At 42.6% G+C, this 18,802-nt stretch overlaps 1 protein-coding gene across 10 annotated transcripts in view; it reads right to left on the bottom strand.

The window, feature by feature from the left end:
• Nucleotides 1-48: 48 nt before the first annotated feature.
• Nucleotides 49-18,802, bottom strand: part of CAP1 (cyclase associated actin cytoskeleton regulatory protein 1) — a 30,973-nt gene continuing 12,219 nt past the window's right edge. For 3 of the 10 annotated variants that reach the window (XM_030823536.1, XM_030823538.1, XM_030823541.1), the window contains exons 2-13: nt 13,217-13,338; nt 12,505-12,608; nt 10,864-10,941; nt 8,320-8,463; nt 8,131-8,216; nt 6,375-6,480; nt 4,967-5,144; nt 2,817-3,001; nt 2,408-2,531; nt 2,177-2,259; nt 1,714-1,857; nt 49-1,254 (exon numbers count right to left, since the gene is read on the bottom strand). In XM_030823536.1, coding sequence (XP_030679396.1) covers nt 1,171-1,254; nt 1,714-1,857; nt 2,177-2,259; nt 2,408-2,531; nt 2,817-3,001; nt 4,967-5,144; nt 6,375-6,480; nt 8,131-8,216; nt 8,320-8,463; nt 10,864-10,941; nt 12,505-12,608; nt 13,217-13,328 — 1,428 coding nt within the window. In that variant the 5' untranslated portion in view covers nt 13,329-13,338 and the 3' untranslated portion in view covers nt 49-1,170. Of the gene's footprint in view, nt 1,255-1,713; nt 1,858-2,176; nt 2,260-2,407; nt 2,532-2,816; nt 3,002-4,966; nt 5,145-6,374; nt 6,481-8,130; nt 8,217-8,319; nt 8,464-10,863; nt 10,942-12,504; nt 12,609-13,216; nt 13,342-18,802 lie in introns of all 10 variants that reach the window. The other 7 variants (XM_030823539.1, XM_030823537.1, XM_030823540.1 and 4 more) reach the window with 3 other exon arrangements.

The raw sequence follows: 18,802 nt of genomic DNA, 5'->3' as shown, positions 1-18,802 counted from the left end.
CAGTATTTTTTACATTTCTGTACAGCAAATATCACAGGTAAACAACAAGCAAGTTTGGTATTAACTTTATTCTATTTTCTGTATAACTTTAAGTACATAAAGGTTTATTTCCACAGGCCTCAGGAAATGGGTAGAAATCACAGGACAATCTCTCTTCCCGCCAAAAAAAAGTTGCATATTTTGGTAAGTGTTTGTCCTAGATGGGAAAAACTGAAATTTACATTAGCAGTGCTGTGCAAGATTCTTACATAATTCAAGACCTAAAACCAGCCTGCAGTAGAGGTTTTAGTTCTGTTCAGGTGCTTGGACAGAAGCCATAAGCTGATGAGCATGACAGGGAAAAGGAGGCAGTGAAGACAGGTGACAGGCACCTGGCAGGGAAGGAGGATTCAGGAATGCCAGACTCCTTGAAATGGCGTGTGTGGGTTTTTTGTTTTTTTTTTTTTTCCTTTTAAAGTCATCTCTGTAGGAAGGTGCTGGGCAGGGATCCCAGAGAAAGAAAGGGTCCAAGACTCCATTAACTGCCCTGGATGAAGAGCACTGCTACAGCAGCTAGTACCAGAGACTCTCCTATCTCATGGTTGAGGCAGACCCAGGATAGAATAGAGAATAAAAGGAATGCTTATAGGAAACAATTTTGCATGGAATGCTAGATGGCCAAGCCTTAGCCTTTGGTCCAGAGCAACCCTTGCCTCGCTTGTCAACAGTGAAAAATTAGTTTGGTTAGAAGAACCATCTGGAAACACACCAGCTTCTGCTACTTTCAGGCTCATTGTTAAAAAAAGATTAACCAGTGTGAACATTCTGATCTGCTAATTCCTGGGACTGTTTTCTTTCCAATAGACTGTTTGTTTGTTGGTAGAGTAACCCCCAAAAGCTCAAAGCTAAAATGCATCAGAAGTCCTAGTCGGCAGCTCCTTAAGAATGGACTGGCGGCGTGGCTGAGCTGATATGGAAAAGCTGCACCTTCCTGCAGAAGATCAACTGACCTGCTATCCCACCCCAAATTTCAGCCTGAGGTATATTTCAGTGAAGGCAGGTAGCTGTGCTTCTCAGAGCAGAGAAGCAGTTTTAAGAGCAGAAAGGTAGAGGAAATCTAGAAAACAACCGTCTTGATACAGATTTATCCCATGGTGTGAAGGGAGGGCAAAGAACCCAGTGGCACTTCGCTTATCCAGCAATTTCTGTCACTGTGGTGACCAACTTCTGCCCATTCCATAGGGTCTTGAACTGCTCAGGAACTGGGAATTCATTCTGCAAATAAAGAGACAACAGGTTTAAATGTGAGCTAAAGAAGAGCTGGGGCTAAATCTCACACATTTCTCCCAATGCTTGCTTCCACTTAACCCCAGGAGCACGGTAGGATGTAGCAAGAGACAAACCCACAGAGCCATGCTGTGTTCAGCAATCTTGGACAGACTATTAAGTCTATGGGGTGTAAATAACAGTACATATGGCTTTACAGCACCAGCTTGACAAGGTGCCATGGTTCATCCCCATTCTTTTTTGCCACCTTGAGCTCCATTTAGGCAGAAAGCACCTTCCTTTGGGGCTCCACTACACTGGACTACCTCATTTCTGTGTGCTTTTGGTGTGCATTATTGGGTTTTTACCTGCTCAGTGCAGAATGTTCGTAAAATAGCTTTCTCCAATGCAAGAAATCTTCAGTCCCTTCTGTTTTTAACATCATACTAAAGAGATCAAGAAACTTACAAAGTCACCGCCTTCTGTAGGAATGAGGACGTTCATCTCGGAAGATTTGGCACTGACTATTTCACAATCCAGGGAATTCTTGCTCAGGTAAGCATGGCAGCCATCTGTTTTGTTGATGGATATGGTTGGCACTTTACCCATTACCTGCAGAGTCAACAAAGAGAACTGAGTCCCAGCTGTTGGGGAGGACAACAGTAAGTCGCAGGAAAAGCCTTCCTGTTTCACGTGACTCAGCAACTACATGAAAAGCTCACAGATGCGCAAGACACTGGATACTCGGTGGGTTGGGATGGGTCCTGAAAAGAACTCGCTTGAAGAGCCAACCCTTCTGCCACGTCCAAGGCAGCTCAGCTTACAGACTTTGTAGAATCAGATTCCCACCAAAGCAACATCTGTGGGTCTACCATGTCTCTTTCAATTAATTCCTCAGGGACAAAAAGAAGGAACCAAAATATCGAGTTACCTGAACTTTGACATCCCTACTGTTGATTATCTCCACAATGCCCACCACGTCATCGAATACCAGACCAAGTTTCTTACAGTCATCTAGGAGAAGGGAGGGAGTGTGGCAACAGTATAACTTTAAAGGGAAGCAATATACATTTAGGAATCTTTAAGAATAGGGTAGGTAAGATGGTATTAGCCTTCTCGGGCTCTGGGACGGGGCTTGCATGGGACAGCGACAAAGACTCACCTACTGTAATGGAGTTAATTTTGCCCTTGATTTGCAATGTTGTGTTGACACACTTGTATATGTAAGCCACCTGTTTCAGCTCTGTGTCCTCAATCACCAGGTTGGAAACATTTTCCTGATTTTCCTATTAGAGAGAGATCCCAGGATTCTCATCACAAAGCACACACCGAACAAAAAAAAACCAGGCTATCCCAAGCTTTTTGTTCTTGCAATTGAAGCCAGAACTCTGCCCTCATCTAGCTAAGCTCCATTTAACCTCCTGTTCCTACTCCTTTTCCCCGGGAGGCAGAGGTTGCAGTGAGCCGAAATTGCGCCACTGCACTCCAGCCTGGGCGACAAAGTGAGATTCCATCTCAAAAAAATAATAATAATAAAAATACCTGCCCCCGTCTAGGTATTTTTAACTCACCACTCTCCACTTCTTGCCCTCCAGTTCAAGCACAGCTGGCTCCTTCTTTGTGGCTGGTTTGGGGGATGGGCTGGTTTGGGGTTTAGGTGCAGAGAATGGTTTGGGGCCACTGCGTACTGGACCACTCTGAGCCTTCAGGGCAGGGTTCTTGTGAGTCTTCATGTCATCAGATACATGTTTCAGGGCTGTAAGAACAACAGCTACCTTGTTCCTGTCCTTCATACCAGACCTTTGAGCTGCTATCATCATGTTAAACATCCTTAACAGAAAATTCAAAGCCAAAAACCAGAGCCTTTGAGATGTTCTCTTGCAAGCAGTTTTGGAAAAGTACTTTTATCATTTCTCTTCTCTCCAAGATTAAATTATATGGTTCCATTAACAACAACAACATGGAATGTGTGTATATTGTGGGTGGGGATAAGGATATGTAAATGCACAGAAAAAGATCTAGAAAGACATATCAAATATATATGCACAAATATGTAGTTTTTAAAGCAATAAAGAAAAATAAGTGGTAGTGAAGAAAATTTGGTAAAAGGAAAAAAAAAATACCCTCACTCCCCACAGCTAACCCTACTTCCCCCACCTCCTCAGTCAGTGTTAGCATTTGCGACTCTGCAATATTGTTTTCTACATATATTTGGTTTTGTTGGTTATAATCATACAGATTGTTAACAAATTTAGTTCAACTATTGACACTTAAAAACTTTCCCATGTTAACCTGTAGTTTAGTATCTTTCTAGGCCAGGCGCTGTGGCTCATGCCTGTAATCCCAGCACTCTGGGAGGCCAAGGCAGGCGGATCACCTGAAGTTAGGAGTTGAAAACCAGCCTGGCTACCATGGTGTATTTTTAGTCTCTACTAAAAGTACAAAAAAATTAGCCGGGTGTGGTGGCGGATGTCTGTAGTCCCAGCTACGTAGGAGGCTGGGGCAGGAGAACTGCTTGAACCTGGGAGGCAGAGATTGCAGTGAGCCAAGATCACGCCACTGCACTCCAGCCTGAGCAACAAAGTGAGACTCCATCTCAAAAATAAAAAATGAAAAAGTAAAAATATATTTCATGTTTTAAGGGAAAAATAATTCATCATCTCCCACAGCAGGCTGACACACGCCTCACTCTGAACATGGCCTGATCTATGTTAACTGTGTAACAAATACTGAATGGCATTTTTATCTCCACCATTCCTTGTGGTTGTAATTTACATACTAGATTTTTTTTTCTTAAACATTACATGGTTCACTGTAGAAAAACATGTAATGGTGGCATAACATTTCATCAAGAGGCCAGGCGCGGTGGCTCACACCTGTAATCCCAGCACTTTGGGAGGCCGAGAGGGGCGGATCACCTGAGGTCAGGAGTTCGAGACCCAGCTGACCAACATGGAGAAACCCCATCTCTACTAAAAATACAAAAAAAAAAAAAAAATTAGCCAGGCGTTGTGGCACATGGCTGTAATCCCAGCTACTCGTGAGGCTGAGGCAGGAGAATTGCTTGAACCTGGGAGGCGGAGGTTGCGGTGAGCCGAGATCGCGCCATTGCACTCCAGCCTGGGAAACAAGAGCAAAACTCCGTCTCAAAAAGAATAAATAAATAAAAAACATTTCATCAAGAGGACATGTGGTAGTTAACCATTTCTCTTACTGTTGGATTTAGGTTGTTACACCATTTTTAGCTACTATGATTGTAGATTCCTAGAAGTGGCTGGACAACTCAGACTTCCACCAGCTGTGTTAAGGGTATCTACTTTCTCTATACCAACATTAGGTCACTCTCATGCAAATTTTCCATGTAACCAGTATGCATCTTCTGAGGAAGTTAACTCCCTAACACAATGCCTTCCCAGAGGCCATGTGGTGCCACGGAAAAAGCTCTGGGGAAAACCGCCAGCTCTGTGCCTTGGCACAAGAGGGTCCTCTATATACGCTACCTAATATTAAGTCACTTTCCCATGGGGCAGAGGGCTTCCTCCAACTGTGATCATCATTTTCAATTTCCATTTAAGCCAGCTTTGCTGTCCCTTAAAGGAACAGGACACACCAAACGAGTCCCCACCACACAAGCCAGGGTTGTAGTTTATAGACGGTTCTGGCTGGTGGGGTCTGGCCCACACAACTTGTACCTACTGTTCGTGTCCAAGTGCTCACTCACCATGTGTGATGCTCTCCCCCTGATTAATCTGCGCGAACAGTGCTGAGCGGGAAGCGGACTCATCTGAGCCTGAACTGGTAGAGACTGGGGGAGGAGGGGGGCCTGGTGGAGGGGGAGGAGGACCTGATCCGGCAGAGGGTCCAGAGGGCAGTCCACTCAATTCTTTTGCCACAGGCCCCTGGAACAATAAGTGCAGGTAACATCATCATCCTCTCTCCTCCCCTCTGTACCATTCCCAGTAGCGCCCTACATGTGACCAGTGCACATGGGGTCCCCACCACAGCCTTTGAGGCAATGATTAATGTGTCCTACCCATATCCAACTTGACTTCATGCCTTCTCACCCTTTCCCAAGGATCCAGCTCTCAGTTCTATTCTTGACCATCACATTTTGCCTTTGACCTCACCTGATTCCAGCTCTAAAAACTATTTCCACAAATCTACTTGACATCTTCCTTAGTGTGTTACCAGTACCTCAGATTCAACAAGTTCAAAACTGATTTCATCATTTCCTGCCTGCTCCCCTCCCTGTATAATCATCCCCTTGCCCCTATTTCGGTGAAAGATGTTACCATCCAAGACTGACTATTCAATCTTCTTTGAGGATTCCAACTTCTTCGACCTTATCAAATCTCTTTCTATTATCTTGGTGCTATCTCCTGCAAATGTTTTTCTACTATCCCCCAAACACCATGACCACTTTCATAATCTGAGCATGAGCCCTTATCCCTAACCTATACACTGAGACTCTTTTAAAGACAAATTGAATCATTATTACTCCCTTGCTCAAATACCTCATCCCAAAGTCTCAGCCTACCTTTCTTTCCAGCCTTTTCTCCTAAAAATCTGACCATTTCCCCTTATTGAAGCCAGAGAAGACCAATCTCTACATTTACTCTGCATTTATTTTGTTTAAGCTGTGCCTTTTGTAGTATCCCACTTCTCACTGCCCTATACTTCTTTCAAGTCTCACAGAAGAGTATATACCTTCAAAGTACAATATCTTCTAGTGAGAAGCACTCTTCTCTTCCTCATACTCTAGAGTCTGTATCTTTATTATAGCATTTGGCTTGGTGATTTGTATTGGGGTTTTGCATTCTTATTTTTAAGCTCCTTAAAGGCTGGGATAGTGTAACTCATTTGTGTGTGTCTCCCGCTCCAGCACCAATCACTGTCCCTGACATGTTTATTGAAATTGAATACCACTGAATATTCCTTCTCCTTTGATCCTTGCTTCCTTTACTCTTTTTACCCTTTCTTTCTCCTCCTTTTCTTCCTCCCTTCCACTGAAAAAACTAGCATTCCCTCACAGACTTTGGTAGTGCTGAAGTCTGAGAAACCTGTGGACCCCACGCTGGAAAGAGAAAGTGGGAGGGAGGGAGGGAGAGAGGGAGGAAGGATTCACTAACCGTTTTGCTCCAGGCCAGGCCGGTGGTATGGAACTCCTTAATGTAAGCCTGCAGCTCTGTCCATATACTTAAATAAGCTTTGACCCAGTCTACATGCTTCTTATCCCTGGGAGGATTAAAGAAGAACTCGTCACAGGTGGTCCGGGTACGTAACAGTGGTGATTCCAGAACCCTTCTTTCCTGTGGGCTCACATTCTCCTACCTGTGGTGTTTCTTAGGCTCTGCTCAGTGGCAGCTTTTCTATCATCACCAAGCTTCTATGTATATACAACCTAGTCTATTACCCTCATCAGACCAAACTCCACTAAGATAGAGACTCTGGATTCTATCTCTATCTCTCATAGCAATGTTTCTCAAACTGTTTTAAGTACCAAAACTTTTTTTTTCTTTTGACCACTTGCTGGTTATTGAAACTTTTTTCAAAGTAGACCTTAAACGCAATCTAATATGTAAAACTGATAAAGCAGACATTCTGTGCATAAAACCACGGTAGAGAGGAGAGCTCTTAAGTATCACTGTGGAACTCTAAGACTAAGAAACTTAACTGCCTTACGAGACAATGCCTTATGTCAAAATATGCCCACCCCGACCAAAAGCAAACTTAAAAACTTTCCCTCAGGGGGAAACGATCAGCATTAAATTATAGCAATAGCATTGTACCTGCGGTTCAGGTCCCCTCTCTTCTTGTGCATTAGCTGGGAAGGTTATTTAGCCTAAGACCTAGTTTCCTCAACTGTAAAGTGATGGGATAATGGTGGGATATATCAAAACACTGTCACGCTTAATTCCATGTTGCTAGAAGGATAAAGAAGTGCCTGTTGTTCTGGGACACATTTCACTCACAGGAAGGTGTAGTCTTCCTTAAAAAGAGTAGTTAATAAATGTCTGTTGATTGATGAAGGATGGAAGAAAGGAAAGGTTTGTGTAGATATGCAACTTAATAAATTTTGCCTGCAATCATTCCAGCTCAAAACCAGCAATGGAGAAGTCAGAACTGGTAGATGTATGTGGTTAGACATGCAATGACTGCCCTACGTAATACCTGCATTGGCTAGGCAGCCTTACTCTCACTTTAACTGACTGCACAAAAAATTTCTATTAAGTCCTATTGAACCCTTTGCCATTGGGCCAGTAACAAATTCTCAACAAAGGAACAAAATCTTATATAAAGGGCATTGGTCCATGTTACTGCCAGCAAAACTTCCTAAACCCAGAAGGGTAAGGATCAGAAGACTAAAAGGGCCTCTACCAACAAAGGAGAGAAAGCAGAAGTGGAAGCAGAAACATTTCCTGCTTGCAAATGCAGCTGTGAGACAATATTTGTAAAGCTCTCCAGAAAGCAGCCCTGAGATAAAACCAGCACAGTGGCTAAGGGCAGCCTTCAGTAACTCCAAAGTGCTACTCCAGCAAGTAACCAAATGGGTTTATCCTTTACCCCTTGAGAAAAGGCTGAACTTGGCTGGGCACAGTGGCTTACACTTGTAATCCCAGCACTTTGGGAGGCCAAGGCAGGAGAATCATTAGAGACCAGCCTGGGAAACAGTGAGACCTCATCTCTACGAAAAAATTAGAAAATTAGCCAGGCATGGTGGAGCGTGCCTGAAGTCCCAGCTACTTGGGGGACTGAGGTGGGAGGATTGTTTGAGCTGGGAGGTTGAGGCTGCAGTGAGCTGTGATTGTGCCACTGTACTTCAGCCTGGGTGACAACGCAAGACACTGTCTCAGAAAAAAGAAAGAAAGAAAAGGCTGAACTTACACATCTTTGTACTCTTTGAGGACTCGGTTTGTATAAAACATGGCAGCATCATTCATTTCTTTCACGTAAGGGCCAGGCTTGGGAGCCTAGAGGGAGACAAGCTGTCAGTGACTCAGGACCTCTCCAACTATATTGCCTTCCCTCTTACAATCTATACCCACCCCCAGCCCTGGAATCTGCGCTGCTCACCATAGCCACCCAGCCCAGGGCCTGGATACTTTCGCTGACAGCTGACAGGTGATTAAACAACTTGCTGCCTCGGTTCTTCTCTCGAAAGGTTATCACTTCTTTGATCTGCTCTGAGATGGGTGCCAACAAATCGGAAAGCTTATTCTAGGAAAAGATACAAGAAAAGATTCAGGTTAACATCTTTCCACAAAGGTGTCTATGCCTTCTGATCCTGAAGGCAAGAATTCTCTATGGACTCTAGTGAGCACCCAAATAAACTGCATTAGTCCTGTCCTGATTCCTAAGGCTAAAATACTGCTCATCATCTCACTCTCCTCGTAGAGTTCCAACTCCTCAGGCTGCACCTGATGGTTCTTCATGATCAGGACCCATACTTCAGCTACACCACAGTACCTCCATTTCAGCCACCTGTTTCTTTTCTGTTCCACTCAGAGGACATACACTCAGGACATCATTCCTGTGCCTTACTCATGATGTTCTCTTCTTTTTCCATGAATCCAAATTTTCCTCATGCTTCATAAGGGCCCTCCAACCCAGCCACACCAGCCTCCTACAGCATTTGTTGTCAGCATAACCAATTTTGGCATTTTATCACTCACCAATACAAACTATTAATGGACCCATGTGAATATGTTTTACTTTCTCATTAATTCTTCAAAGACGAGCTCTTTTATCATCATTAAAGCCCCCAGTGCATTGCCAGCCATATAGTAGCTGCTGAGTAAAGAACTGATGAATCAAATGCAATTAGGCTACTCTGGGCGTGGTGACCCACGCCTGTAATCCCAGCACTTTGGTAGGCCCAAGGCAGGAGAACTGCTTGAGACCAGGAGTTCAAGACAGACTGGACAACACAGCACAACTTTGTCTCTACAAATAATAAAAATAATTAGGGCCAGGCATGGTGGCTCATGCCTGTAATCCCAGCACTTTGGGAGGCCAAGGTGGACAGATCGCTTGAGTCCAAGAGTTCAAGATCAGCCTGGGCAACATGGCAAAACCCCATCTCTATAAAAATACAAAAATCATCTGGACATGGTGGCGCATGCCTGTAGTCCCAGCTATTCAGGAGGCTGAGGTGGGAGAATCACTTGAGCCTGGGAGGTGGAGGTTTCAGTGAGCCGAGATCCTGCCACTGCACTCCAGCCTGGGCGACAGAGAGAGACTCCATCTCAAAAATAAATAAATAAATAAGTAAATAAGCAAGCCAGGCGTGGTGGTGCACACTGTAGTCAAGGCTACTCAGGAGGCTGAGGTAGGAGGATCATTTCCACCTGGGAGGTCAAGGCTTCAGTGAGCTGTGATTGCACCACTACCCTCCAGTCTGGGTGACAAAACAACATCTTGTCTCAAAAAAAATTTTTTTTAAAAAAACATAAATAAAATAAGAAACAATTAGGGGCTTAGCATTCAAGTAGGCACCTTGGCAAAATGGATGAATTTTGTTTGTGTTTGCACCCTTCCTCCAAAGCTCCATTTCCTGAACATCTCAATTCTCAGATCTTAACCATTCAGGACAGATTAAGAATTAGAATCTAATTCTACAAATTAGAATTAGATGGCATCTATACACACACACACACACACACTGTTTTTTGAGAGAAGGTCTTGCTCTATCGCCCAGGCTGGAGTGCAGTGATGTGTTCATGGCTCACTGCAGCCTCAAACTTTCAGGCCCAAATCTTCCTCCCATTTCAGCCTCTCAAGTAGCTGGGACTATACGCATGCACCACCTTGCCTGGCTACTTTTATTTTATTTTTTTAATTTTTAGTAGAGACGAGGTCTTGCTATGTTGCCCAGGCTGGTCTCAAACTCCTGGCCTCAAGTGATCCTCCTGCCTCAGCCTCCCAAAGTGCTGGGATTACAGGAATGAGCCAGCATGCTTAACCAGAATCTAATATATTTGACATTATCTTGCACTATTTTTATATATCGAGGCATGCTGAGGGTCAAGGGTTTTAATACAGCATTTAGAACAACTTGCTTTATTATTCCTCTGTAACTAGGAAAACCAAATGCAAAATAAGGAAACCTATATTCTTTGACTCCAAGGGAAATCTAAATTTTCTCTAATTCAACTTTTCACATCTTGCACCATAAAATTTTGAGGTGGGAGTAAAATTAAAGGGAGATTCTCCCAACCAGTAAAGGATGAGGAAAGAAGCAATACTGTAGGAGTTTTAAGATCTCCACAGGAGCACTATTAAAGCCCATCCACAGTGAAGCAAGAGAATCATCTTTAAAGGGCTTTGGAGACACTATGATGAATGTGGACTCAGCAAAGAGGCAGGCAAGCAAAGTCCCAGGGATAACCACAGTCCTATGCAAAATGACAGAGGAAAAGCCAGTAGAGACCATTAAGTACCCAATAGTACCTTCCCATTAAGGCACTTGAAGTATGGCTCGACCTCTGGGACTTGGTATGAACATGTATTACCAAAAGCCTAGTACGTCTGTTTCAAAATGTTATAATAGCTTGACAGAAATCTCTCAACTTGTCCTGAGCATCAAACCAAAATGAAACCAGCTAGTAGTGAACTTACATCTGCTGGCTGTTGACACTGAGAAGCTGTAACCAACAGAGCTCGTTCCAACTTCAAACCTGTGTGGACCATCTCCGCCTGCCAGAAAGAAGAATCAGCTATTGATGACACATTATAACTAGAGAAGTCTTGATAAGAATAACCTGAAACCTCTACTTCCATGTACTCTGATAGCAACCCAGGCACTTCATGTTATCCTCCTCATGTATTCCAGATTCCAGGGACTGATAGCAGAATTACATACACTACTGTTCCTATTGGAACTCGTCAGGGATATATATCCAGAGTTGGAAGTGAAGTTAATTGGATAATCACCTAGCTTACATGAAGTCATGTTAGCACCTTACACATGCATTGTGATACTGTGCACTGAAAAATCCTTCCTATTTCACATCAGCAAAATAAAACAAACAGCAACCAAAAAAACACCTTTCTTTTCTCAAAAATTGGAGACAGGAATAAAGGCAAAGGCCTAAATTTATGCTGAAAATTCTCAAGGTATTTACTCCTTTAGGTTAAAGCTATCTCTCAAATGCCAGATACCATGACCCATTAATAAATAATTAAATCAATGTAGTGAGCTTAATAGAACAAACGTATGAGTGCAGTACACCAACTTCAAGTTATTTCCAAATAAAAAGTTAAAAAGTACAGCAGAAGTAGCATAAATATCATTTTGTGAAACTTTTATCTCAGTTACGAATACGTTCTTTATTTCTAAGGGTCATTCGCAGTCAAAAGAATTTAAGAAACATGAGACTATAAGCACTATTAAAATACAAAAATTCAAAGAAAGCAATCTATTTTTTTCTGGATTTGCATTTTTAAAATACAAATGATAAATGTTTTAAAGTTTTTTCAAATGTTACAGAACTGTATTAAGTAAAAATGCAAGCCTCCACACCCTTATTAAAGTCCCAGTCCCACTCTCTAGAGCCAAAACCATTGGCAACAGATGGTATTTGAGAGGCTCAAAATAGATTTTCCAAAAGCCAAGCAACCAGTCTTGGAGAAAGGTTTAGGTGAAGAAGATCCCAAGCATGGTTACTGTTTATAATTCGGTGAGCTAGCAGGAAGGTTTTTGGGTCCCAAAAATAGAGGTAGAATGTATACGTGAGTGTGGGGTGGGGGTGGGGGGTGGTGGTGATGACGTAGGAGGCACAAAGGAAGGTGGGAGGAAAGGCACCTGTCATTGCCTACTTCATATTCTTGCTGTGGGTTAAGTGTGAAAATAACCCACATTAGCATAACTAATAACTATCAAGCACAGTTTTATAAATGCTAAGTCATGATAATGACTCCTTTAAATAAGCCACTGTAGGTTTGATTATATAATATGTTGGGATCAAACTGGTGCATATTCTTCACTACAAAGATGAATAGAACCATATTTTATGTACCAAGCAAGCTTTCTGTATAAATACGCGATAAAAGCAAGGGGCCTAGAAAAAAATGAGGAATCGTTTCTGTGACTGGACTGAACTCCTCAGTACAGGTAAAAGAAAAAGAAAAAGAACATGTGTAATGCCCCAAACCAAGAGGAACTTCTCAAGGAGCTCTTAAACCAAGGATGAGGACCTTGGCTGACTCAAGAAAGCTGTTAGTCCTTAAAAGAAGGGGAAAAAGGCAAAACATCCTTACATGTTTCTGCACGTCTCCCCCAATCTCTTTACTGATCTTCAAGTACTCTGCCACAGGACCAGCAAGCAGCGAGTCAAATGCCTGTACATATGGAGCTGCTCCTGCTAAAGACAAACACGCCACAAACCATCAGCCACGCATCAGAAGGAGGCTTCTTTAAAACGTGCTTCTATATGAAAGTGGGGAGGCAAGGTAATACAGTCAACAGGATACGGAACACGAGTAAGGAAACCTGGGTTCTAGGTCCAGTATCACCACTAACTGGTTGTGTGACCCTGACTAAATTCCTTTTCCTCTCTGAGCTTAATTTTCTTCATCTATAAAATGAAAATAAATAAATTGATCCTCCAAGGTTCCTTTTAGTGCTAACATTCTATGTTTCAATTGGTGCATGTGCAAAATGTCCAATTTGCCAATTGTTTGGAGAGAGGAATTTTATTATCACTTGTCATTTGACTTACATTGGAGTCATTCTGCTAAAGAAAGAACAGGAAATATCACACAAGCAGGAAGTTCTTGTGTTAAAATAACTTAACCACAGGCCTCCCCGTACAAGTCATTTCCTCTCTTATCTGTTCACAGCAATACAAATTACAAAAGATAAACTTTCTAGATTAAGTTTTGGGAAGTTAGCTCCAAAGGAGAGAATAATAGAAAATTTTCAGGCCAAGACGCTCAAAGAAAGCATTCTGCTGGGCTGTGGACTGCTTACCTTTTGAAGGACTGTCTCCATACCCACGGTGCATGTCAGAGGTATGAGATACTGCCTCCAGGCGGCCCACTGCCCTCTCCAATCTTTCTACCAGATTTTGCATGTCAGCCATAATGGACCACCTGCTGAAACAGATCAAATGTCATTTGTTATTTAAATATTAAATAGCACCTACAGAGAAAAAAACAGAAAATTCCTGGTCATCCCCAGGTGGAGGAAGAGGATGCCAATTCTCAGGAACAGAATAATTTAATAAAATTAGATGTCATCTGCAAAATGGAACAATACAAAAAAAAAATCAGATAAAAAAGTAGACTAATGTATTTACAAAATCAAAAGACCTCATTAAGCAAGAGAACTGCTCAGGAAAAGGTGTTCACTAAAGTAAATGCTTACTCATTCAAATACTCAATATTTACTACAATACTGTGTGTAGAAAGTTAAAATTTGCAAAGGATAGTCACATACATTATCTCAGTTTGAGCCTCCCAACAACTATTCAGGAATAGAAGGATGATTACTACACGCTTAGAAATAGAAAACTTAGTTTCAGTGAAGTTAAATGACTTGCCTAGTCACACGGCCAGTGAATAGAGCAGCCAGTACTCCATCATATCCTTATCTGATCCTTCTGGTTCTAAGTTCAGTGTGTTTTTTTCCCACAACATCCTGCTGCCTGCATGTGAAATATCCCAAACCAAGATGAATAGGATATTTACTCTTCCCTCAATACTTTTTTTTTTTTTTTCAGGCAAGGTCTCACTCAGGATGGAGTGCAGTGGCAGGATCTCAGCTCACTGCAAGCTCCACCCCGCTGGGTTCAAGGGATTCTCCTGCCTCAGCCTCCCAAGTAGCTAAGGTTATAAGTGTGCGCCACCATGCCCAGCTAATTGTTTGTAGTTTTAGTAGCGACAGGGTTTCACTATGTTGGCTAGGCTGGTCTCGAACTCTTGACCTCAAGTAATCCACCCGCCTTGGCCTCCCAAAGTGCTGGGATTACAGGCGTGAGCCACTGTGCCCGGCCTGCCCTCAGTAATTTATAGTCTAATGGGGAGACTTAACATATGCACTAACAACTATGAAACAAATAGAAAAAAATGTTAAAGTGACATAAGAAAGTTGCTGATAGGCATGAGATTTCAAAGAAGGGCGTAATATATCAGCTGGAAGGATCAGATAAGGATATGATGGAGAAGCTGCCATTTGAGCCAGCCTTCAAATGAAGATGAGAAAGATCTGGACATGCAGTAGGGAAGGACACTAGACCCATCCAAAAGAATTTGTTATAGATCTTTCACAAGTACTATCTTATCTGAACTAGCCTAATTCAACGTCTAATATCCCAAAGAAAGTAAGCTCCAACAGAGAAAGGACCTTATATAGCTTGTTCCTTACTGTATACTCTACCATCTAGACTACTACCTGGCAGGTAGTAGATGTTCAATAAATATTTATGAAGTTATAAACCTCACAAATAGCATTCCAAAACTCCAGAGGGACAAGGGTGCTAAAAGTTGCCCATAAGTCACACGTAAGTGTAAAATATGATCAATGCACCTCTACATAAAGTATTTGAGACCCTAAGTGATCTCATAAAAACCAGTCAGTGAAATTTCAATCCAAGCTTTGACTTGGAAAGATTCCATTTCATGAAAGCGTCAATTCAGGTAACTGAATTCAGTTCAGGTAACTGAAGCTGAATGAACTCAACTCCCTTGAAGCTGCCTAAAATGACAACAGCAATTATGATTCCCCCAAAGATGACAGCATGCCAGAATTATCTCAATGTAACACATTGTCCTCCCTGTGGAAGAGATAAGCAGCTCACAAGATAAAGTAAGGAAGACAATATAATCTCTGTCCGTTCTCTATGTACAGGCTCTGGTCTCTGTGGGCCCAATCACTTGTCAGAGTGTTGTTTAAAAGAGAAGCAAAGAAAAAAAATGAGAATGAGAACCAAACAAACCTTTCCATTACCTGGCCTGCAGCAGCAGCAGAAGCCTCCAGGTCTATGTCCTACTCTCAAATAGAGCAGACCATAAGCAGTCAACATACTTGCCCTAATGTTATGACACTATCAACTGATATCTGGATTCCTGCCCTGTTCCATTATGCATACTGATCAAGAGACAGACTCACATATATATCTATACAATCCACCACACTATAAATCCAGGGGAAAAGGCAAGGAATGCAATAAACTCCTAAGCTACCTTCCATGAACAGATACCACTCAGTTCTGTTATAAAACATGTTCCTTCATACATGGATGCTTCAGGTTGAGACTACTGTTAACATGAAGACACAGTACATACGTTGCTAGAGGCTGCCAGAGTTTGTGAACATTTACCAATCTTAAATGCTTAATAATAGAGCTTCATGGGACTTTGGCTCCCTTTTTCCATATTTCATTTGTATTTATAGGCTTTCACTGCTAAACAAGCTACAGTTCCGCTGTCTGACTTAAGCAGAATGAAAAGGGACAATACAGCTACCATTTATAGCTAATCTCATTCTACCATTAACCAAATACAAAAGAACGGAAACTGTTTTTTTGTTCTTGGTGGGAGTAAGATGAGATTTGAGATGTTATGGAAAATAATGTCCAGAATTTAAGCATGACATTGTATGTGTGTGTAGAGAATGAGATTCCGTTGTGTGAAAGACACACCTTTTCTTATTCTCTACACACACGTACATTCTTCCGGTGGTCATGTACACTCCTAAGCCTCTGACTACCCTTGTTGTAGTAACACCCAGCCTATTTGCCAGGTGGTACCACCATAACCACCTATAGACTAAAGACTACCAGAGCAGCACATCCATCTAGCTCAGGCCATTCATCTAGGATTAAATTTTAGATTCAGGCCAAGTACTGTGGCTCACAACTACAATCCCAGCACTCTGGAATGCCAAGATGGGAGGAAGTGTTTGAGCTCAGGAGTTCACGACCAGCCTGGACAACATGGCAAAATTCCATCTCTACAAAAAATAAAAAAATTAGCCAGGCATGATGGTACACACCTGTAGTCCCAGCTAGCCAGGAGGCTGAGGCGGGAGGATTACCTGAGCCCAGGAGGTCGAGGATGCAATGACTAGTTACAGTAATAAACTTTGTTCATCCATTCTCCTTATTATTGTCAGAGTGATCTATCTCAACACTTCCCAGAGTCCTGAATGGTATTAAAGAAATATTTATAATTATATTTTCATTTGAGATACGATATTAGAGTTGCATTTGACACATACCCCAGAGCGTTCAGGGTAAAGTCCAGACAAGGGTTTCTCTAATCTAGTCCTGCCTAATCTTCTACCACTCCTGTTTTATCTCTTGCTATACCTTTCCTTAGCACACTACAGCAACCCGGGACTACTTGCATTTTGCAGAAAGAGCCATGCTTTCTCTCACTTCTGAGCCTTTATAATGCTATCCACTCTGCTTAGATGTTTTCCCTTTCCCATCTGCCCCTCTAGAACTCCTATTGTCCTTTAAGTCTCAGCTAAGTTATCACCCCCTGGGGAAGTATTTCTAGTATGTGCTACCACGACACTGTGCACTTATCTCTGTCACAGCACTGCACACACTGGTTTAAAATCATTTATTTGGCCAGGCATGGTGGCTCACGACTGTAATCCCAGCACTTTGGGAGGGCAACACAGGCAATCACTTGAGGCCAGGAGTTCGAGATCAGCCTGGCCAACATGGCAAAACCCCGTCTCTACTAAATCCCGTCCCTACTAAACGTACAAAAATTACCTGGGCATGGTGGCGTGTGCTATGATCTCAGCTACTACAGAGGGTGAAGCACAAGAATGGCTTGAACCTGGGAAGTGGAGGTTGCAGTGAGCCGAGATAGTACCACTGCACTCCAGCCTGCGTGACAGAGCAAGATTCTGTCTCAAAACATTAGTAATAATAAAATAAAATAATTTTTTTAACAGTCTTCAGAGTCTAAGAGTTTATGGTCATAATCCCCTGAATGCATCTGATCTCCTCTAACAGTCAACAGGCAACTAGCCCCCCTAAGGCAAGGACCATGTCTTGCCACTGTAATTCCAGTACTATAAACATAGGAGGCATTAAAAACACTGTACATTGGCTCACGCCTGTAATCCTAGCACTTTGGGAGGCCGAGACGGGTGGATTGCCTGAGCTCAGGAGTTCGAGACCAGCTAGGAAGCATGGTGAAACCTCGTCTCTACTTAGCCAGGTGTGGTGGTATGCACCTGTAGTCCCAGCTACTTGGGGGGCTGAGGCATGAGAATTGCTTGAACCTGAGAGGTGGAGGTTGCACTCCAGCTTGGACACTGCACTCCAGCTTGGACAACACAGCGAGATTATGTTTCAAAAAAAAAAAAAAAAAAAAAAAAGAACAGTGGGCTAATAAAGGTGTTTGAGTAAGAAAATAAACAAAGGCTCTTACTCACTCTCCCCTCAACACAGTGTGGCTATCTTCTCTATCGAATCCATGGAGAAGTGTTTTGTTTTAATTTTTTGCTTATCTGCTTTTGCAGGACCTTACAAACCCTCTTGTCTTTCAAATAAATGTTGCCTTCTCAGGCACGAATCACACTGATATAGAGATTTTCAAACTAAGTGCCATAAGGAAAGTACTCTTCTTAGAATATATAATATCAATTAAATATAATAATTCTTTATAGTTGTAAATGCTTAACATTATTAATCTGTTGATTCTTTTGAGACTTAATTCTGCAAGGTATGTTATATAGACATTGATCCCTATTTTTAGAATGAAGAAACTGAACTGACATTCACAGCAGTTAAAAGCTTGCCAGACAGCCAGGAACGGTGGCTCACGCCTGTAATCACAGCATTTTGGGAGGCTGAGATGGGTGAATCACCTGAGGTCAGGAGTTCGAGACCAGCCTAACCAACATGGAGAAACCCCGTCTCTACTAAAAATACAAAATTAGCCTGGAGTACTGGCGCATGCCTGTAATCCCAGCTGCTCGGGAAGCTAAGGCAGAACTGCTGGAACCTGGGAGGTGGAGATTGCAATGAGCCGAGCTTGTGCCATTATACTCCAGCCTGGCCAACAACAGCAAAACTCCCTCTCAAAAAAAAAAAAAAAAAAAACAACTTGCCAGAGATCAAACAACCAGTGAGTAAAGACCCCAGGCCTAGAGTACAAATATTCTGAATCCTACTCTGCAGCTCTTCTTGCTACTCCACAATGGCTTTTAAGAAATTAAGTGACTATATGGTTAATCACAGTATCCAGCCCCGACTTGTTTGCACAGCACTATGGGCTCGAGGTCTCTTTATGGTATCTTTACATTATTATCATCTTCTATTTTTCTTTTTTTTTGAGATGGAGTCTCCCTCTGTCACCCAGGCTGGAGTACAGTGGCACGATCTCGGATCACTGCAACCTCCTCCTCCCGCGTTCAAGCAATTCTCCTGCCTCGGCTTCCCCAGTAGCTGGGACTACAGGTACCTGCCACCACGCCCAGTTAATTTTTTGTATTTTTATTTTTTTTGAGACGGAGTCTCACTCTGTCACCCAGGCTGCAGTGCACTGGTGCAATCTCGGCTCACTGCAAGCTCCACCTCGCGGGTTCATG

The sequence above is a fragment of the Nomascus leucogenys genome, chromosome 12, assembly GCF_006542625.1.
Source record: "Nomascus leucogenys isolate Asia chromosome 12, Asia_NLE_v1, whole genome shotgun sequence".
Classification (NCBI taxonomy): domain Eukaryota; kingdom Metazoa; phylum Chordata; class Mammalia; order Primates; family Hylobatidae; genus Nomascus; species Nomascus leucogenys.
Note: the sequence above shows the minus strand (reverse complement) of the source record. Positions and strands in the feature narration are given on the sequence as shown.